This window comes from Sarcophilus harrisii, chromosome 4 (assembly GCF_902635505.1).
Source record: "Sarcophilus harrisii chromosome 4, mSarHar1.11, whole genome shotgun sequence".
NCBI classification, from domain to species: domain Eukaryota; kingdom Metazoa; phylum Chordata; class Mammalia; order Dasyuromorphia; family Dasyuridae; genus Sarcophilus; species Sarcophilus harrisii.
In genome coordinates this window covers 336590985-336610715 of record NC_045429.1, presented here as the reverse complement: position 1 = coordinate 336610715, position 19731 = coordinate 336590985, and the positions used below count along the sequence as shown (strand labels likewise).

General features: G+C 38.5%; 1 protein-coding gene across 1 annotated transcript in view; it reads right to left on the bottom strand.

Moving 5' to 3' along the window:
- LOC116423625 (keratin-associated protein 4-8-like) overlaps nucleotides 1–19329 on the bottom strand; it is a 35735-nt gene extending 16406 nt beyond the window's left edge. The window contains exons 1-2 of the mRNA XM_031968662.1: nucleotides 19183–19329; nucleotides 19004–19106 (exon numbers count right to left, since the gene is read on the bottom strand). Coding sequence (XP_031824522.1) covers nucleotides 19004–19106; nucleotides 19183–19329 — 250 coding nt within the window. The remainder of the gene's footprint in view (nucleotides 1–19003; nucleotides 19107–19182) is intronic.
- Nucleotides 19330–19731: the final 402 nt, after the last annotated feature.

The following is a 19731-nucleotide window of genomic DNA, read 5'->3' as shown; positions in this document are numbered from 1 at the left end:
CTAATATGAAGTATAGTTAAATGAAGTCAACAAGCATTTTTAAGCATTAATTTCTAGTCACTCTGCTCAGCACAGAAAAAAGCCTAAAACACATTCTTGCCCTCAGAGATCTCATTTTCATGTTGGATATTACTTACAAATGGCTCTATCCAAACAAGACATATAGAACAAAAATAGGAGGTAATGGAAGATGGAATGCATGAGTTTAAATACATGAGGGGCAAAAAGTTCTATTAAAGATGTGGAAAAGGAGAATGAGTTTAAGTTTTGAATTACTGAACTTAAGATTTTTTCCAGGACTTTGAGTTTAATATATCTAATTGATAATATGAGCTGAGGATTGGTAGGTCAGGAGAGATATTAGGGATAAATAAGCAAATATGAGAATCATCAGTCTTGAAAAACTGATAATTGAATCCATGGGAGATGAGGGGTTCTCCTTGGAAAATATGAAGGAGGCATATGAAAAGAGAGTACACAATGGAGTCTTCTGGCCCCATTTTGTAATAGGTATGACCAAAGTGCAGATACATTAAAGGACAGATAGTTGTCTGAGAGGCAGGAGGAGAAGCAGAAGAGAATAGTGTTGCAAAAAGCTGAGGACAACAGAACATTAATGAGAAGAAGTTGTACACAGTATCAAAAGCTACAGAGAAATCAGAAAGGATGAAGAATGATAAAAAATCAGTATATCTGCCCTTGAGATATTACTGGTAATTTTGTGTGGAATAGTAGTGATTGAATGATGAGATCAGAGGCTAGAATGCAGAAAATTCAAAAGAGAAAGAGAAAAAATGATGAGGAAGCAATGATTATAGATGCATTTCTCAAATAGTTTTACTAGAAGAGGGAGGAGGAAAAGAGGAAAATAGATACTAAAGACTGACAAATTAGGTGAAGGATTTTTAAAGCTAGCATGACATAGATGTGTTATTAGGTAGCAGGGAATCAGAAATCAAAGAGTAAGATGTTGAAGATAAAGGAGGTATTAGGGAATCTAAAGAAAGTAATTTGCTGAAAAGATTATTCTTGAACTGTGGTTTCTCTTGACTTGAAAGGTCATCTTTTATGTGAGACAGAAGTTAAATGATAGGTTGTGGGGAATGTATCAGAGTGATATGAGATGAAAAAGGATTTCTTGGTAAATGGTCTCAATTTTTTTTCAGTGATGCATGAGGCAAGATTTTCAGAAAAGATGTGAAACAGGGGAGATGTGAGAAGTTTAGAGAGTGATGTCATGGTTTATTTGAAAAAACTAGATCTCTTTCCTCTTCTATTAAAAAAGGCTATCCAAATATTGATTGATAGTTATAAAATATTTTTGAGCTATTGATTATGAAAAGAAAAGAAATATGGCATCTGTATGCTAGGAAAGATTTTGAAGTTATCTAGTGAATTTCAGATGTTTTAACACTGACATAGTATAACTCCTCAAATATAATGAAAAGTATTATTTTGAGACAACTCGATGACTCTGGTCAAAACCCAAAACCATGGATGATAGCATTTTGAACATAGATAAGAATGAGTAGTGAGATAAAAGACATTGCACATTAGTACTATTTCAGTGTTTCATTCATGAAAAAATAACTGAATTTTCAAGATCAATCAATTGATCAAGAGATAGATCATTTCATCTAAATGTGTTCTGGACAGAAACATAAATCCATCATTCCTAACTGAGGTGTATCTCTGGCTGAAATAATTTAAGTTTTTCTGATTAGAAACTTCACCTGAATCATTATGGAAAAAGGATAAATTCAAACATGGAAATTACATTCATCTTGGAGGTGAATGATTTCCACATGAAGAAGAATTGAAAATTTAATGAAGTATTTCATGTAAAAGTCACTCTGTCTCCTAGGTCCCAAGACCTCCTCTCCTCCCTCATTCTAGCCGAGGAGTAAGCACGGAATCCACAGGATATGTCACTAGAATCTTGGCCAAGTTCTACCATGAAAAGTTGCAAGCATTGCTTTAGGGACAGACTGCAATCACACTTACTAACTATTCATTAAATGCCTATTATGTGCAAGGCATTATACTTAGAATGAAAAGACAAAGAAAATAGCTATTGTTATTTAAAAGGAGAAGTATTAAAATTTATGGTGCCATTGAATGTCCAATTATTGCTCTTGATCTTCAGGCAAAAAGGAAGAGTAACTAAAAAGCAAGACAAAATATTTTTAAAAAGGAAACATTGTCAGATTTCATAAAATTGCTCCATGTTGAATAGCTTCAGTAGTTATTCCATGCAGCAAACAAATCAAAATATACCATGCAGGAATCATGCTAACCTAGGGCTTCAGGGGAAAAATTAAATGATTATCCTCCAAATAGGAGAATATACAAATATTTTTATGGTGAATTTTCTTTTCTCATAAATCCTTTTAACTGGTGCACAACAATGATGACCAACATGATATGATGTTTGTTATTATTTTTGAGAAAATAATGCAGACAATTCCGTGAATCATTTTGTTGTTCTTAAATGAAATACTGTGAAGCCTCTTATCATTTGGCTATGCTTTCCTCCCCTATTTTAATCTTGTTTATAAACAGAATGATCTGAATGTCATAGCTATGAAATTCATATTGATGAGGTTTAGTTTTAGGGAACCAAAATGAAACTAGGGTTTCTGATAGTCAGGAGTTAAATGATAAGGTCTAGTGGCAGGACCAGGGTTTGGGGGCCAAATGGAGAGGGTTGAGTCCCCTGCATCCCCTTGGGATTCCAGAGGGCCACCAAATGAGGGCGGGGTAGAGAAGGAGAAATGGGGCAGGAATAAGTGTGACATTTCTTTGTTCTCCATTCAATAGCTCCTCCCCTAACTATAGACAGTATTCATATTCTATAGCCCTGGCCTTCTCTAGAGAAGGAGAGCAATTAAAATGCTCCTTGAGTTGTAATGCCAGAGATACTGAGGCAGAACTGTGGCACAACAGAGCAAGGGAGAATTTGTCAGGGACCAGCTATAGAACAGAGAACAAGTCTAGAGAGAGACTACCACAGGAATCCCCACAAGGGAATTCTGCAAGCTAGAGAAAAGGCAACAGAAAAGGCCTCTTTCCTTTAAAGATGTTCACTGAATTGAAAGTAGTTAAGGAGTTTTCAAGTCGTTTCAGTCTCTCCTCTAACTCATTTCCTGCTGCAATCAGGGAATGAGAAAAGAAAAGAAAGAAGCTATCTTCACTGCTTAACAATTTAATTTGCTTTGATTTGATTTTATTCCCCAGCCATCATTCCAAAGATCTTTCTTGAAGCTGCAACCTGACCAAGGTTGGAGCTTAGAAAAGAAACCTTTAATTGTTGGCAGGCATAGAATGCCAATCCAGAAAAATAGGAGAGAATGTGCTAAGAGCAAAAGGTCTTGGGCCTGAGAAAATTAAGAGCAAGTGTCCTGAGACTAGGAAAATAAACTGTGAGCAGTTTGGAATCCTCCCCTGTCTTTGTAAACAGGAGCATGAGCATGCAAAAGCATAATTTTGGGGCTTCTCCACTTAAAAGGCTGTGATGGGAGGCACTGCTCTAAGGCAGGATGGCAAAATCAGGGAAACCAAGTCCTGTTTTAAATGTATGGACTAGCATGCTTCCTGAGGGCAGGAAGCTGTGGCCCTTGAAGAGCCAGGCAAAAGGTCTGGGAGGGGTGTGGCCCGCTTTGTCCAGATTGCAGGTAAACTTCTGGTAATTTAAAAGTTGGTAAAACTTTCCCAGAGATTTTGTAATGCCAGAGAAACTGAGGCAGGAGAGAGATTAGAGAGTTTTCAATAGTTTATTAATTGAGAGTATAATTGACTGGACAGGACTCTCATTTCAAATTATCCAGTCAGATAGAGATAAAATGTTCTGGGACCAAGGAAACCATGTTGGTCCCAGGGCTGGAATCCAGCAATGAATAGGAGAAAACCAGCTTCTTAAATACTCTTTAGAAACAAAGAACCAAGAAGGCTTCTGTCAGGATGGGGGAGACCATAAATCCTAAAAGCTCAGAGACAGGATCTCTGAATACCCAGAGATAAAGATGTCAGTGAGGTAGCTTGAATATTTTAGAGGGATATTGTAAATTCTTGAGAACAGGGAAGGGTCAGGAGTTCTGCTCTCTTGTTTATCTTGCTTGTATTAAAATTTACAACCTTAGAGCAAATAGTTCCCAATCTTAATGGACCAGAGTGGGTTATTACCACTAAGGGATTTGACAGAACAGTTAAGGAAACTGAGACAAAGGAAACTAGTTCAGGGAAATCAAGTCAGAACAGTTAAAGAGAACTGAGGCTAAACAATTTGAGAAGATAAGATTGAGTCCCCGATCTCCCCATTGTACAGTACCCCAACTAAGGGATAGGATAGGAGCATTTAAATGGCAGGTTGCCGCTCATATGGGAGAGGTCTGAAAAGGCCTTGAGTTCCTCTGTGATCCCCACTCCAGGGGAGAGGGGAGGAAAGGCCAGAGCGAGGGTGGGGAGGAAGAGATGCCATCTTACCCGGTGCTTCCCAAATAGCGAGGGCTCCTCTGGCACTTCCACGCTTGGAACTTGAGGGCGGGGAGTTTTCTTAACTCCCAAATCTTGCTGGGAGAGCAAGACCTGAAGGAGAGACTGCTCATCCCTGTCCAGGGAGCAGCAGCCATGGATAGAGACATGTCTCCAGGCTCACCCCAATTCAGTGACCTTTCTCCTCCTGGCTACAGCCTGACCATTAGAAACTCCATTGTATTTAACAGTGGTGTGGGAGAAGGACTCAAACACAGCTTCTCTTAAGTTTCTCCATTTATCTCCTCAGAACAGATCAAAGAGAGTGTTGGCCTGGGACCCCTGAGAGGGGTGAGGTCCCCAGAATGGCCATGTGTCTCCTTGGTCGGGGAGGGGGAAGAGGGGTGTTAAAGAGACACTTCCTCTCGCATCTTGGAGTTCCTGCCTGAGAGCAGGGCTTTCTGGTGACAGAGAAAAAGTTTAGGAATGCCTTGAAATGCAAAGGAATGTCCTTTGTCTCTGGAGGAGCTGGACAGAGGGAGTTCCCTCAAGCCAAGCATCTCTGCTCAAAGAAGGATTTTTAGAGGCAAAGGTGTTTCTAGATTGTGGACAGGTAAAAGCTTTTAGTTTTCCCAAATTCTTGCAGCTCTCTCTCATATCTCTAGAGACAGAGAATGAGACCAAAGGAGGCCTTTTGTCATTCCACAGCAATTGTAAAGAATTGTGCACGAGTGTAGAGTCTATAATGACCCAAGCCTGACCCGAGGGCTTGGGTGTCCACTGCAGGATAGGGAAAGTAAAAAAAAAAGGTCTTTTACCTTGTCCAGGGTTCCGGATTTCCTGGCCCCACTATCTCTAAAAATAGAGTGTGACAAAAGAGGCCCTTTGCCTGAAAATGCAAATACTCTCCACAGGAGAATACTGCCCACAGCCTAGACCTGATCTGGGTGGCTACTACCTTTAGAAATAGGGTGAGACAAAAGAAGGAACAGATTTTCTTCCTGGAACAATACTGCACTCAATAGCTCAAAACCCAAATTGAGTCCTGAATGCCCTGAAAAAGCTGGGGTTCTGTTTAGTGCCAAATTATATCCAGTTTTCAGGGATCTTGATCAGGGAACCAAATAATGAGGTTTAGTTTTAGGGAACCAAAATGAGATTAGGGTTTCTGGTGGTCAGGGAGTTAAATGATAAGGTCTAGTGAGAGGTTCGGGGTTCAGGGAACCAAATGGAGAGCTTTTGGCTCCCTGCACCCCTTGGGATTTGGTGCAAGGGTAGGAAGTTTTGGGGATTCCCTTCTGGCGGCTCAGAGGTTCTCTGTAAAGAATTTACAGACCTGGAAATCTAGATTGATAAAAGAGGTTTATTATGGGGATTGGAAGCATAAAGTCCAGTTAGGGAAATAGGTGAGAATAAAGAGAGGATGGCACTGGAAAAGAATATTATTCCAGCAGGCAGATCTATGGAAAATAAGAGTTTTGCACTGAGAATGCAGTTCTCAGTGGGCAGAAGGTCCTGGCAGTAAAGAGAACTGCCAAAGTCCATCTGCAAAGACCTTAGCTGATGGAAGCTCATTATACTGCTTGTTTTGATGGGGGTTGGGAAACCCAAGCAGATCATCAGAATGGGGGCTGGGACAACCAGAGCAGATCAGAACCGTGGCGCTTGGGAGAGCCAAGCTGGCTCAGACCGGATTGGGGCTAGATAAGCCTGGAATTCCTATTGGAATTCAAAGGGGTGCTTTTGACCCGGATTTGTAAATCAAAGGCCCTGGCTTCCTGGACTGAAATGCCTCAGCCAAGAGGGGCTGAGAATCTGCAAGGAATCACAAATAAATAGGAAATACAGTTTCTTAAAGGGACCATGATCCGCTTCAATATCTCAACTGGCAGCTTGCTGGTGCTGAGCTCCTTCTGCTATAGATACTTTGGTCCCTGGACAAAAAGATGTCCAGGGTATGGCCAAAAGGGCCATTTAATGTGATAGAACCTACCAAAGTTTAATCTCCATATGCCTAGTCTTTGTGTGGCCAAGATCACCTTCAAACCATGATGAGGCATCAAATTAAGACAAGTGGACACATCTAAGTTATTGTCTAAAAATTCTGTCTCTGCCCAGGCTCAGGTAACATTTCATCAACAAAGTGTTTGTTTCTATTATCTCTTCTGAAGTCCCCAGCACCAGTCACAAACAAAAATAAAACTCCTGAAAAGAATGCAAATGACATCTTCATGTGCAGAATTCTTAATCAGTATTCCAGAATTCTTGGAAATGCTTTCTAAGTTGCTTTGGTGATATTATGGGATGCTCATGAGTAGTATGGGTAATGAGGATCAGGACTGATAGGTCTCAGGAGGCATTTTGTCCCATCCTACCTATTCTTATTGGGTTCTTAAGGGGAAAAGCAGATGATATCATCACTCATCAAAGAAAAAACTTTTCACTGATCTAAATTTTGGACAACAACTTCAGCTCTCTGCAATTAAATGAAGAGTTCCATGAGGCTACAGACTGAATTTTCTACTCCTGCTCTAAAAGTATCCTCATCCCTTGTGAATAAAATCCCTCTGAATCATGGAATGATCCCCAGGAAGCAGAGCTCAGACTCACAGATTGACCAGAATGTGAACAGGAAGGGAAATTTGCCTAAGTACTTAAGGTTAAAAAAACAAAAAACAAATGATGACCTTAGAAGGAAGAAAAACAGTGAATGGGATGGTGAATTCCAAAATATTATGGAAAAGCAGTTTCTCTCCAGAGTAAAATAAATTATTCAATTGGATGCTCACTCTTCTATCATGGTGAGCAAGAACAGGAAGTACTCTAAAACTGCAATTTTTTCAAGTACATAAGAGGCCTTGGGGACCAAATATTTTAAAACACAAATCAATTCCTGTCCTGGAAAGAAATCTTAGAAGATCCATTCACTGGGAACATGGTGAAATCTTGGTCAGGTTCCAACTTCCCTGACCCTAACTGTGGTCAGCATGTCTGTAAAGATGTGGGTTGTGCTCCCAGCTGCTACCAGTATGGGTGCTGCCTATTAATCTGTTACCAAACTATTTGTTGCCACCAACTTGCTGTATGTTCAGCAGCTACCAATCCTGTAGCCATTCCATTTGTTTCTACCCAACTTGCTGCCAGACAACTTACAACAGAACCATGTGCTGTAATTCCAGCTGGTATGGGACCAGCTGCTACAAACCAAGTGGTCATTCTGTTTGTTGCTAGCCCACTTCCTACTATCCTTCCTGCTGTCAGACTCCCTGTTGCCACCCTTGCCGCTGGCAAATTGTTACCACAAACCTTGCTGTCACTTCAGCAGCTGTGTGTTCAGTTTCGGCCTGCCTGACATACAGCCAATCCAGCAGCTGTATATCCAACTGCTGACAAACAAGTTTCTGAACCAACTGCAGCCAGACTACCTGTTACAGAATTACCTGCTACCACCCAACCTGCTGTGGCTTTTCCTGATGCTAAGCACCAAGACCATCATCCATATTGCACACAGTCCCAAATTTGCTAAGAAATGCACCTCTTTCTCTTTATCAATCATATCATCTATAGAGAGAGAACATGTTGTAATTAATTGCCTAGGAGACAAGAAAGGAAAATCCAGTCCTTTTATGCTAAAGTTCGCCTTGTGTTGCATTATTTTCTCTTCTCTTCCAAATGGAGATTATCTGTCAATCTTGAAGGTAGTAATTCTATTTCCATTGGTGACATTTTCCTCCTGAAAAGCAGCTGAAGTAGATCAGGACTGATGGGACTTAGGAGGCATTTGGTTCCATCCTAGCTAACTGATCTGGAAAGAAAACAGATTGTAGCTATCATTAATAGAAGACAAGAATTGTTCTTGGATCTCATTTTGAGGACAAATCATAGGCTCTATGCATTTATTCTATTGGTATCATGTATTTTGGGGTTCGACTTTCCCACTCCTCCTCTAAAGGTATCCTTCTTCCTTGTGAATAAAGCCTGCCTTGAATTAAAAATTAAGTACAAAAATAGGATTTATAAGTACTCAATAGTTGAGTACAGTATATTATCAAATTGACTGAAAGGTGAACAAGCAGAGATATTTGCTTCAGTACTTGACAAGGTGGTACATTTCCTATTCCTGTCCCTGATACTTTAACCACTGGGAAAAAGAAAAGACCAGGTAAGGCCAATAAGGTCAATTTATACTGACAGACCTTATAAAGATTTATATACCATTGAGTATATAATCATTAGATAGCCTCAATCAGGAAAAATAGACATTTTTACATTTTCAAACACAGAGTTCTTGATAAGGATTCAGGAATCCCTGGAAAGGCTTTTTAAGTTCCCTTTAGTGAAATCTCTTGTTATCCCCATACTATAAGAGGTATTTTGAGCTATTCATAACCAATTACAGATTTGAAAATAATTCTCATATTTAGTAGTTCATATGGAGGTGATGATTCTTGCATGACAAAAGATGTGTATCAGGGGTTAGAGAGGATATGACAATTACTGGTTGTTGAACTATAATCACTTTACAAGTTTTAGCATCATTTTGTTCAAATTCAACCCAAGAAGCAATATCTTGAAGTCACTGGAAACCTAGGACCATCTCTGTCCCTAGTCCCAAAGGCAGCCTATGAAATGGGATTGTTACCCCCAAAAGCTGCATGGCACAAAGGATAAACTTGTCTACTCTTAAAATTATGTGAATTGATATTCTTATATCTGACATAAATGTTGTGCCTTAAGAGATCACTTGTATTCTCTCCACAGGGTGAAAGCCCTGTTCTGAAGCAATAGTGATTCCTTGACAACATTTTCAAGGCAAGCATTGGAGGGAATTAGCAATTCAGCCAACTTGGAATGTCCTGTGAATTCTGATTTCCTGATTATACATACTCTGTTGGAGCTAGACTCTCATCCAGTGTTCCTAAGTGAAGCAGAATAACCTACTCTTTTCTCTCCTACACACACCAGAATTTTGTCATTCTGAAATGACCCTTTCCCTCTTTGATCATAGCAAAGATCTTCAACACACAATGATGATTCATCAACTCTGTACCTGACTGACTGACACAAAGACATGAGGAAATAATCCACGGAAGACTATAAGTCACTCAATCACCTGGCTAGCTCTCTGCCTGAGAAGACTCATATTGGCTGCATGATGAAGATTCATTTGTTTTGGAATAAGTAGAGGAGAACAGAAAAAAAAAAAAAAAAACAACTTGAATTCCATTGTCTTTATGTATACAAAACATGTGATTAGAATGCAAAGGCAGGATGAATAGTTGTTTTGTAAGAAATAATTTTTTCATTAAAGCTTTTTATTTTTCAAAACATATGCATAGATAATTCTTCAACATTAACCCTTGTAAAACCTTGTGTTCCAATTTCTCCCCTTCCTCCCCACCCTAAATGGTAAATAGTCAATATATATTAAACATGGTAACAATATATAGTTGAATTCAATACATGCATACATATTTATACAATTATCTTGCTGCAGAAGAAAAATCAAATCAAAAAGAAAGGAAATGAGAAAGAAAATAAAATACAAACAAACAACACCAAAAGAGTGAAAATGCTATGTTGTGAACCACACTCAGTTCCACAGTCTTCTCTTTGGATGTAGATGGCTCTCTTCATCACAAGATCATTGGAACTGGTCTGAATCATATCATTGTTGAAGAAAGCCACATCCATCAGAATTTAACATCATATAATCTTGTTGTTGCCATATAAAATGATCTCCTGGTTCTGTTCATCTCATTTAACATCAGTTAAGTCTTTCCAGGCTTCTCTGAATCATCCTGCTGATTGTTTCTTATAGAATAATAGTATTCAATAGCATTCATATACCATAACTTATTCAGCTATTTCTCAAACTAATGGGCATCCATTCAGTTTCCAGTTTCTTTCAAAAGAGCTGCCACAAACATTTTTTGCTAATGTGGGTCCCTTTCCCTCCTTTGATATCTCTTTGGGATATAAACCCAGGAGAAACACTACTGGAACAAAGACCATGCACAGTTTGATAGCCTTTTAGGGAATAGTTCCAAATTGCTCTCAGAATGGTTCACAATTCCACCAGCAATGTATCTGTCCCAGTTTTCCCACATCTCTCCAGCATTTATTATTCTCTTTTCCTGTCATCTTAGCCAATCTGGTATCTCAGAGTTGTTTTAATTTGAATTTCTCTGATCAATAGTGATTTAGAGCACCTTTTCAGATGACTTGAAATGGTTTCAATTTCTTCATCTGAAAATTGTCTGTTCATATGCTTTGACCATTTATCAATTGGAGAATGGCTTAAATTCTTGTAAATTTGAGTCAATTCTCTACATATTCTAGAAATGAGGCCATTATCAAAACTCTTGAAGGTAAAATGTTTTACCAGTTTATTGCTTCTCTTCAATCTTGTCTGCATTAGTTTTGTTTGTACAAAAACATTTTAACTTAATTAAAATGATCTATTTTGTGATCAATAATGATCTCCGGTACTTCTTTGGCCACAGATTCTTTCCTCCTCCACAGATCTGAAAGATAAACTATCCTATGTTCTTCTAATTTATTTATAATACTATTCTTTATGTCTCGTTTATGAATACATTTCAACCTTATCTTGGTATATACTGTTGGATGTGAATCAGCGACTAGTTTCTACCACATTCGTTTCCAATTTTTCTAGCAGTTTTGTCAAATAGTGAGTTTTTATCCCAAAAGCTGAGATCTTTGGATGTGTCAAACACTATATTACTATTGTCATTGACTACTTTGTCCTGTGAACCTAACCTATTCCATTAATCAACTACTCTATTTCTTAGCCAGTACCAAATGGTTTTGATGACTGCTGCTTTATAATAGGGCTTTAGATCTGGTACAGCTAGGCCACTTTCATTTGCATTTTTCATTAATTCCTTAAAATTCTTTTGTTCTTCAGATGAACTTTGTTATTATTTTTTCTAAATCTGTAAAATAATTTCTTGGGAATTTGATTGGTATTACACTAAATATGTAAATTAATTTAGGTAGTATTGTCATTTTCATTATATTCTCTCAGTCTACTCAAGAGCACTTGATATTTTCAATTGTTTAGATCTCACTATATTCATGTGGAAAGTGTTATGTAGTCGTGTTCATATAGTTCCTGACTTTCCATTGGCAGGTAGATTCCCAAATATTTTATACAATCAACGGTTATTTTAAATGTAATTTCTCTTTGTAACTCTTGCTGTTGGACTTTATTGGTGATGTATAAAAATGTTGTTGATTTATGTGGATTTATTTTGTATCCTGCAACTTTGCTCAAGTTGTGGATTGTTTCTAGTGCTTTTAAGATGATCCTCAGGGTTCTTTAATTATACTATTATATCATCTGCAAAGAGTGATAATTTGGTTTCTTCATTATCTACTCTAATTCCTTTAAATTATTTTCTTCTCTTCCTGCCAAAGCTAACATTTCTAATATAATATTGAATACTAATGGTGATAGTGGGCAGCCTTGTTTCACGCCTAATCTTATTGGGAATGGTTCTAGTTTGTCCCCATTACATATAATGCTTACTGATAGTTTTAAATAGATGGAACTGACTATTTTAAGGAAAAGTTCATTTATTCTTATATTCTCTAATGTTTTTAATAGGAATGGGTGTTGAATTTTGTCAAATTGACTTTTCTGCATCTATTGAAATAATCATATGATTTTTGTTTGGTTATTTTCTTTCTCTGCTTTCATCCTACCTGATTTAGGTATCAAGTACCATATCTGTGTCATAAAAGGAATTTAGTAGGAGTCCTTCATTCCCTATTTTTCAAATAGTTTGTATAGTATTAGAGTTAATTGTTCTTTAAATGTTTGATAGAATTCACATGTAAATCCACCTAGGCTAGTAGATTTTTTCTTAGGGAGTTGCTTAATAGTTTGTTCTGTTTCCTTTTCTAAAATAGGATTATTTAAGTAATTTATTTCATCTCTTGTTAATCTGGGCAATCTATATTTTGTAGCTATTCCTCCATTTTACTTAAATTATTTGGCATAATTTATTGGCATAAAGTTGGAAAAATAACTCCTAATTATTGCTTTAATTTCCTCCTCATTGGTGGAAAGTTCTCCCTTTTCATTTTGAACCTAACAATTTCATTTTCTTCTTTTGTTTTCTAATCAAATTGAATAAAAGGCTTATCTGTTTTGTTGTTTTTCCTAAAACCAACTCTTACTTTTTATTATTAATTCAATAGTTTTCTTACTTTCAACTTTACTAATGTCCCCTTTTATTTTTAGAATTTCAAATTTGGTATTTAATTGGGGGTTTTCTGAGTTATTACAGTTGCAAACCAATTCATTGATCTTCTCTTTCCCTATTTTATGCAAGTAAGCATCTAGAGATAGAAAAATTTCCCTTATTACCTCTTTGGCTGCATGCCACTCATTTTAGTATGTTGACCCATTATTGTCACTCTCTTAGATGAAATTATTAATTGTTTCTATGATTTGCTGTTTCACCATTCATTCTTTAGGATTAGATTATTTAGTTTCAATTAATTTTTTGTCTACTATCCCCTGACCTTTTATTAAATGTAATTTTATTGAATAATAATCTGAAAAAATGCATTTCTTTATTATCTATGGTACCCTTTAGCAAGAAATAATTTACTTCTTTATCTCTTTAAATAGATCTATTTTTGCTTTTGCTTGATCTGAGATCAGGATCGCTTCCCTCTGTGTTTTGCTTCACCTGAAGCATAATAGATTCTGCTCTAGCCATTTACCTTTACTCTGTATGTATCACTATATTTTAAAAGTGTTTTTGTAAACAACATATTGCAGGATTCTGGCATTTAATCCAGTCTGTTATCTGCTTCTGATTCATAGGAAATTCATCTCATTCACATTCATAGTTAAAATGACTAATTCTGTATTTCCTGCCATCTTATTTACTCAAATTATGCTTGTCTCATTCCTTTCTCCCTTTCCTTCCTCCCCAGTATTTTGCTTCTGACCACGACTTCCCTCAAGCAGACCTCCCCTTTATAGCCCTCCCTTTCTTATACCTTTCCCCTGCTACTTCTGTTTTGTTTCTATTAGCCTTCCCTTTTCCTTTTCCTTTCACCTCCACTTCCCTATAAGGTGAAACAAGTTTCTCTGTGAAACCAAATATTTCTAATATTCTCTCTTTGAGCAAAATCTGATGAGAATAATATTCACACAATGTTCATTTCCTTCCCATCTTTCCCTCAATTACAATAGGTTTTCTTTGCCTCTTCATGGGATTTAATTTCCCTCATTTTACCTCCATTTTGGCTTTTTTCCCAGTAGAATCCCTTTCCACCTCTAGTCTCTTTTTACATTTTCCAAATAAAACCAAATTATACCTACACTCTCATGTATACCCATAACAGAGATGTAGTTCACAAAATTTCTTTTTACCTTTTTAAGCTTCTCTTGAGTTCTCCTTGGAGGTCAAATTTTTTGTTCAGATCTAATCTTTTCATCAGAAATAAATGAAAATCACTTGTCTGCCTTCTACCCTGAAAGGAAATGGTCAGTTTAGCTTGACATTTTATTCTTGGCTAAATTCAAGTTCCTTTATCTTTCAGAATATCAGAGTCCAGGCCCTTTAGTTCTTTAAAGTGGAAGCTGGTAAGTCCTCAGAAATCCAGATTGTGGCTCCTCAGTATTTGAATTGTTTCTTTCTGGCTGTTTGCAATATTTTCCCTTGGTACATAGGTTCTGAAGTTTAGTCATGATATTCCAAAAGTTTTTATTTAGAGCTCTCTTTCAGGAGGTAATTCTTTACCTTCTGAGTCTATGTTATCGAGGCAGTTTTCTTTGATGATTTCCTGAAAGATAATCTCTAAGTTCTTTTTCGTGATGGTTTTCAGGAAGTCCAATATTCCTCAGATTGTGTCTCATAGATCTACTTTCCAGATCAGTTGTTTTCAAGTTGGTATTTTACATTTTCTTATATTTTTCATATTTTCTTTTTGGTTTTGCTAGACTGATTCTTGATGTCTTATTGAGTCACTGATTCCATTTTTTGTTCACTTTTGATTTTTAGTGCATTATTTTCTTCATTTGATGTTTTTAATTCTTTTCTTTTGGGCCAATTGAAATTTTAAATGAGTTGTTTTGTTCTATAAATTTCTTTTGCATTTCACAAATTCTGTTTTTAAGAGTTATTTCCTTTTCCATTTCACAAATTTGGTTTTCCTGAGAGTTGTTTTCTTTTTCCATTTTGCAAATTCTGATTTTCAGAAAGTTGTTTTCTTTTTCATTTTGTCAGATCCATTTTATAAGGGTTATATGCTTTTCCATTTCACCAAATCTATTTTGGAAGGAGTTTTGTTCATGTAATTTCTCTGTTTCCTTTTCCAAACATTATTGAAAATTTCTAATTTCCTTTTCCCATTTTCTTCTACCTCTCTTTTAAGATCCTTTTGAATTTCTTCCAAGAGAGTCTTGTGAGTCTTGGACCAATTTATATCAATCTTTGGGGCTTCACCTGAAGACAATGTGCTTTGGGTTTCCTCAACTTTTGAAATCTCTTCTTCTCTTTCCCCATAAAAGCTATCTATGTTCAGAGTTTTTGTTTGTTTGTTTCTTTTGCTCATTTTTAAACTTTAGGTCTGCTTTTAGAGTACGTTGGAGATTATCAAGCTTTGTCTACAAGCAGCAATAGCTACTCTAGGTCAGGGCTGACTAATTTCCTGTGCTAGATGGGTGAGGCCAGGTCCTTAAAAAATTTAACATTAGGAATCACTATTTGATTTTTGTATTTGTGTTAGATGTCTTATAGCTACTCTGCTAATTGAATGGCTTGCAGCCAAAGTACAGTAACCAACATTCATCAAAGGCAGTTTGGTTCACCATTGAAGAGATTTCTCATTGATCATCAATAACTTCTCTTAGGTATATAAACTGATAAATATATTGCTCTACTTCTTGTGTTTTTGGATCCATAACCACGAAAAGACTGATATATTGAATAAATTTTTTTATTAGATAAAAACAGGAAAACTTCCTAGTAAGCATAAGTGTTAAAGAGTTCTTCTGTACCCTTCCCACTACCATGGCTCATACATTGACAAAGTGCCTTCAGACAAAAGACAGCCTCATATTTTTATACATCCTTTCCTATAGAGGTGAATAACATATTTGCAATCAACAACACAAAATAAAACCACTTAAAAACTGCTGAAGGAAAGAAGAAAATCTTTAGACACCTGCCCTTTTAGAGGTTGCAATCAGCAGATAGGAAGAAACTATTTCTAAGGAGGTTAAGGGTGTAGTGGTAGAGAGAGTAGAGCCATGTAGACTTGGGATGGGAGGAACTCATCTGGGATGCAGCCACTGTGATTGAGGAGAGTGGAAACTACCTTCTAGTGGGTTCTCATTGGATCTAAGCATTCTCTGAGTGGTAGTTAAGGGCAAATTTGCATTATCCTCATGGAAACCCACAGGCACCTGGGAAACAGAACAGTCCCTGGACCAGTAGAGAACACATTAGATCTCTTCAGGCTAGAGATGGATTTGAAGTTGGAATCAGACAGTGATGAACAAATCCTTCAGTGCAAGCAAAATGATTTCTCCTGCTGCCAATGCCATGACAATTTCAGCGTCCTTGGAGAGAGGACAGAGGTTTAGTTGACCTTCCATGTGTCTCTGATGGTAAGACTCCATCAGTCATAGAAACCCTTGCATCAATTCAGTTTTGGTTTAGGATTCAACAGATTCAGGATTTCTGATGAACCATGATTCCCTTCATTTCTCAGTTCCTGTCTCTGTCCATCTCTGTGTTGTTGCTTTTAATTTCTTCCAAGAGAGTCTTGTGAGATGGGGACCAGTTTGTATCACCCTTTGGGGGTTCACCTGAAGATGATCTGCTTTGGGTAACCTCAGGTTTTGAAATCTGTTCTTCTCTTTCCCCATCATAGCTATCTATGGGCAGAGTGCTTTCTGTGTTTTTGCTCATTTTTTGATCATGAGGTGTGCTTCTGGGGAAGGGTGGAGATTGTCCAAACTTTCTCTACAAGCAGCAATAGCTGCTCTACATCAGGAGCTGACTAACTGCCGGGGCTAGATGGGCGAGGCCAGGTCCCTAGTAATTTTGGCAGTAGGGGACCAGTATTTGAATTTTGTATGTGTGTTGGATGTCTTATACCTAGTCTGTTAATTCACAGGCTTGCAACCAGTGTAGAGTAGCCAACATTCATCGTGGCAATTTGGTTCAGCATTAAAGAGGTTTCTCATGGATCATCAATGCCTTCTCTTGGGTAAATACATTGATCAATACATTATTCTCCTTCTTGTGTTTTTGGGTCGATGGCCACAAGAAGGCTGACCAATTGAGGGAGATTGTTCTCATTGGATGAAGAACAAGAAATGCTCCTAGTAAGGGCATAAGTGTTAAGAACTCATCTGTACCTCCCACTCCCATGGATAATACATTGACAAAACGCCTTGCAAACCCAGAGAGCGACTCATATTTTGTGTATCCTTTGCCCTAGAGTGAATATAACACCATGGAACAAGAGCACATGGAAACTGTTGCAGAAAAGGTGAAAATCTTTAGACACTTGCCTAAGTCAGCAGATAGGGTGGAGTCAGCAGATAGGAAGAAACTATTTCTAAGGAGTTAAGGGTGTAGTGGTAGGGAGAAGAAGAGCCAGGTAGAGTTGGGGGGTGGGGGAGGAACTCATTTGGGATGCAGCTACTGGGAGTGGGAGAGTGGAACTACCTTCTGGTGGATTCTCATTGGATCGAATCATTCCCGAAGGGTGGTTGAGGGCAACTTTTGCGTTATCCTCATGGAAAGCCACAGGTACCTGAGGACACAGAACAGTCCACATACCAGTAGAGAAACATCAAGTCTCTTCAGGCTAGAGCTCAATTTGGTGTTGAAGACATGGCAACGATTAAGAGTCTTTCATGAGAGGCAGGCAGGTCTAGTCGGTCTTCCACGTATCTCTGATGGTAGGGAACCATCATTCCTAGAAACCTTGGCAGCAATTCCAGTTTGGTTGAGGATTCAACAGATTCAGGATTTCTGATCACCCATGTTTCCTTTCTTGTCTCAGTTCCTGTCTCTGTCCACCTCTGTCCCTAGTCTGAAAGACAGCCCATGGAATGTGATTGCTACCCATCAAATATCTGCACAGCATGAAGGGTGAAGTTGTCTACCTTAAATTTGTGTGAATATTCCAAGATCCCACCTAAAAGTTGTGCCTTGGGAGATGGCTTATGTTCTCTACACAAGTTTAAGCCCTGTTCTGAAGCAATACTAATTCCCTGACAACATTTTCAAGGCATGCACTGGAGGGAATTAGCAATGAAGCTTAACTTGAATGTCTTGTGAATTCTTATTTCTTGATTCTCCATACTCTGTTGATCATATATGAAGCTGGACTCTCATCCATTGTTCCCAATTGAATGAGAATATCAATTCTCCTACACACATCAGAATTTTGTCATTCTGAAATGATCCTCTCCTCGTCCTTGTTCATAGCAAGGAACTTCAAGCCATAGCGACCATTCCTCTACTCTCTCCCAGGCTGACTAATGCAAAAGCATGAGGAAATGATCCATGGAAGACTGTAAGTCACTCAGTCACCTGTCTAGCTCTCTGCCTGAGAAGAATCATAAGGGATTCCTAAGGAAGATTTCTTTGTGTTGGAATGAGTAGGTGAGGACAAAACAAATGGAATTTTGGTGTCTTTATACAAAACACGTGATAGGATGCAAAGGCAGGATGACTACTTATGAAGTGGTGGTGAATATAGTGAATAGTCTGTTGGGGTAGTGGTTGAAGAGAAAGGCAGGGAGACTCTTAGAAATTTGCAATTCAGTGATTTTGAGAGTTGCCCTCATCATTAACCAGAAGACAGAAGAGAGAGAGAGAGAGAGAGAGAGAGAGACAGAACAGAGAGACACAGAGAGAGAGACAGAGAGACAGAGAGAGAGAGAGAGAGAGACAGAGAGAGAGAGAGAAGAGAGAGAGAGAGAGAGAGAGAGAGAGAGAGAGAGAGAGAAAGAAGAGAGAGAGAGAGAGAGAGAGAGAGAGAGAGAGAGAGAGAATTCACGAAGGCACTGGAATCCTTTCATTTCCAGGAAACTTTATTTGAATTGACAAACACTAACACAAAGCCCAATCAGAAACATCATTGTAAGCTCAGTAAGAAAAGTTCATTGTGAGCTCAACACATGGTTGATATTGTTCTTCCTAAAGAGCAAAAGTTTGTGACCAAAGTCAGTGAGGAAAACAATGAAGGTGTGGGGAATTGTGAAGAATCGTGTTGCATAGATATAAATTAATTGAGAATTTGGTGTCCACGTAAAAGATGAAGGCAAGAGAATGATGTCAGTGAGGTGTTGAGTAGGCGGTGATTACTGGAAATGGTTGCTCCTGGCTGAAAGTGCAATTCTGTTTGCCCTGAAGAATGTTTTTTTGAAGGGAATCAGTGGAAGAAAAGCTGTCCTGGCTGTTTGAGAGAGAATGGGGAGAGGGCATTTGCAGACCGGTGTGAGAGGTCAGCAGAGTTCAGCAGCAAGAACCACAGCAGGTTGGGCGGCAGCAGGTGGTTCTGCAGCAAGTGGTCTGGCAGCAGCAGGGGCGGCAGCAGCATGGGTGGCAGCAGGATTGGCACAGCTAGAAGTACAGTAGCTGGGGCGGCAGCAGCATGGCGGCAGCAGGGCTGGCAGCAGCAGGGCGCAGCAGCTAGTACAACAGTTGGGGCGGCAGCAGCAGGGCTGGCAGCAGCTAGAAATGCAGCAGCAGGGGCGGCAGCAGGCTGGCAGCAGCAGCGGGAACCACAACAGCCAGAGCCACAGCCTTGGCCACCACAGGTGGAGCCACAACAGGAGCTGACCATGATGTTGGTGGATTGAGGTTTTAGGTTGGTTTGCAGATGAGGGAGGTTCTGAGTTTGGATGTCCCCTGGGCTCAGAGACCTTTTTATATTCACCTCCTCAGCAGTTGCTAGTGCCAGGTCCTGTTTATTTCCTTGTTTTTCGAATAAAACGTGATGACCATATTAGTAAGTGTCAAATTTTACCTGAAATCTTTTATGGTAATGACTTGTCCTGTTATGATTTTCCAATGTATGGTTTATTGCTGAGTCACTCCTCCCTGTGATGTGTGCCTTAAAGCATTTCATTCTTACTTGTACAGCTCTCCTGGGGAAGCTTTTTCCTTCTCTAAAGCCTAAAGATGCCCTCTTCAAACTCATCATCCTAGCTTTGGCTGTGGGGCCAGGAAGAACAAACCTACTTCT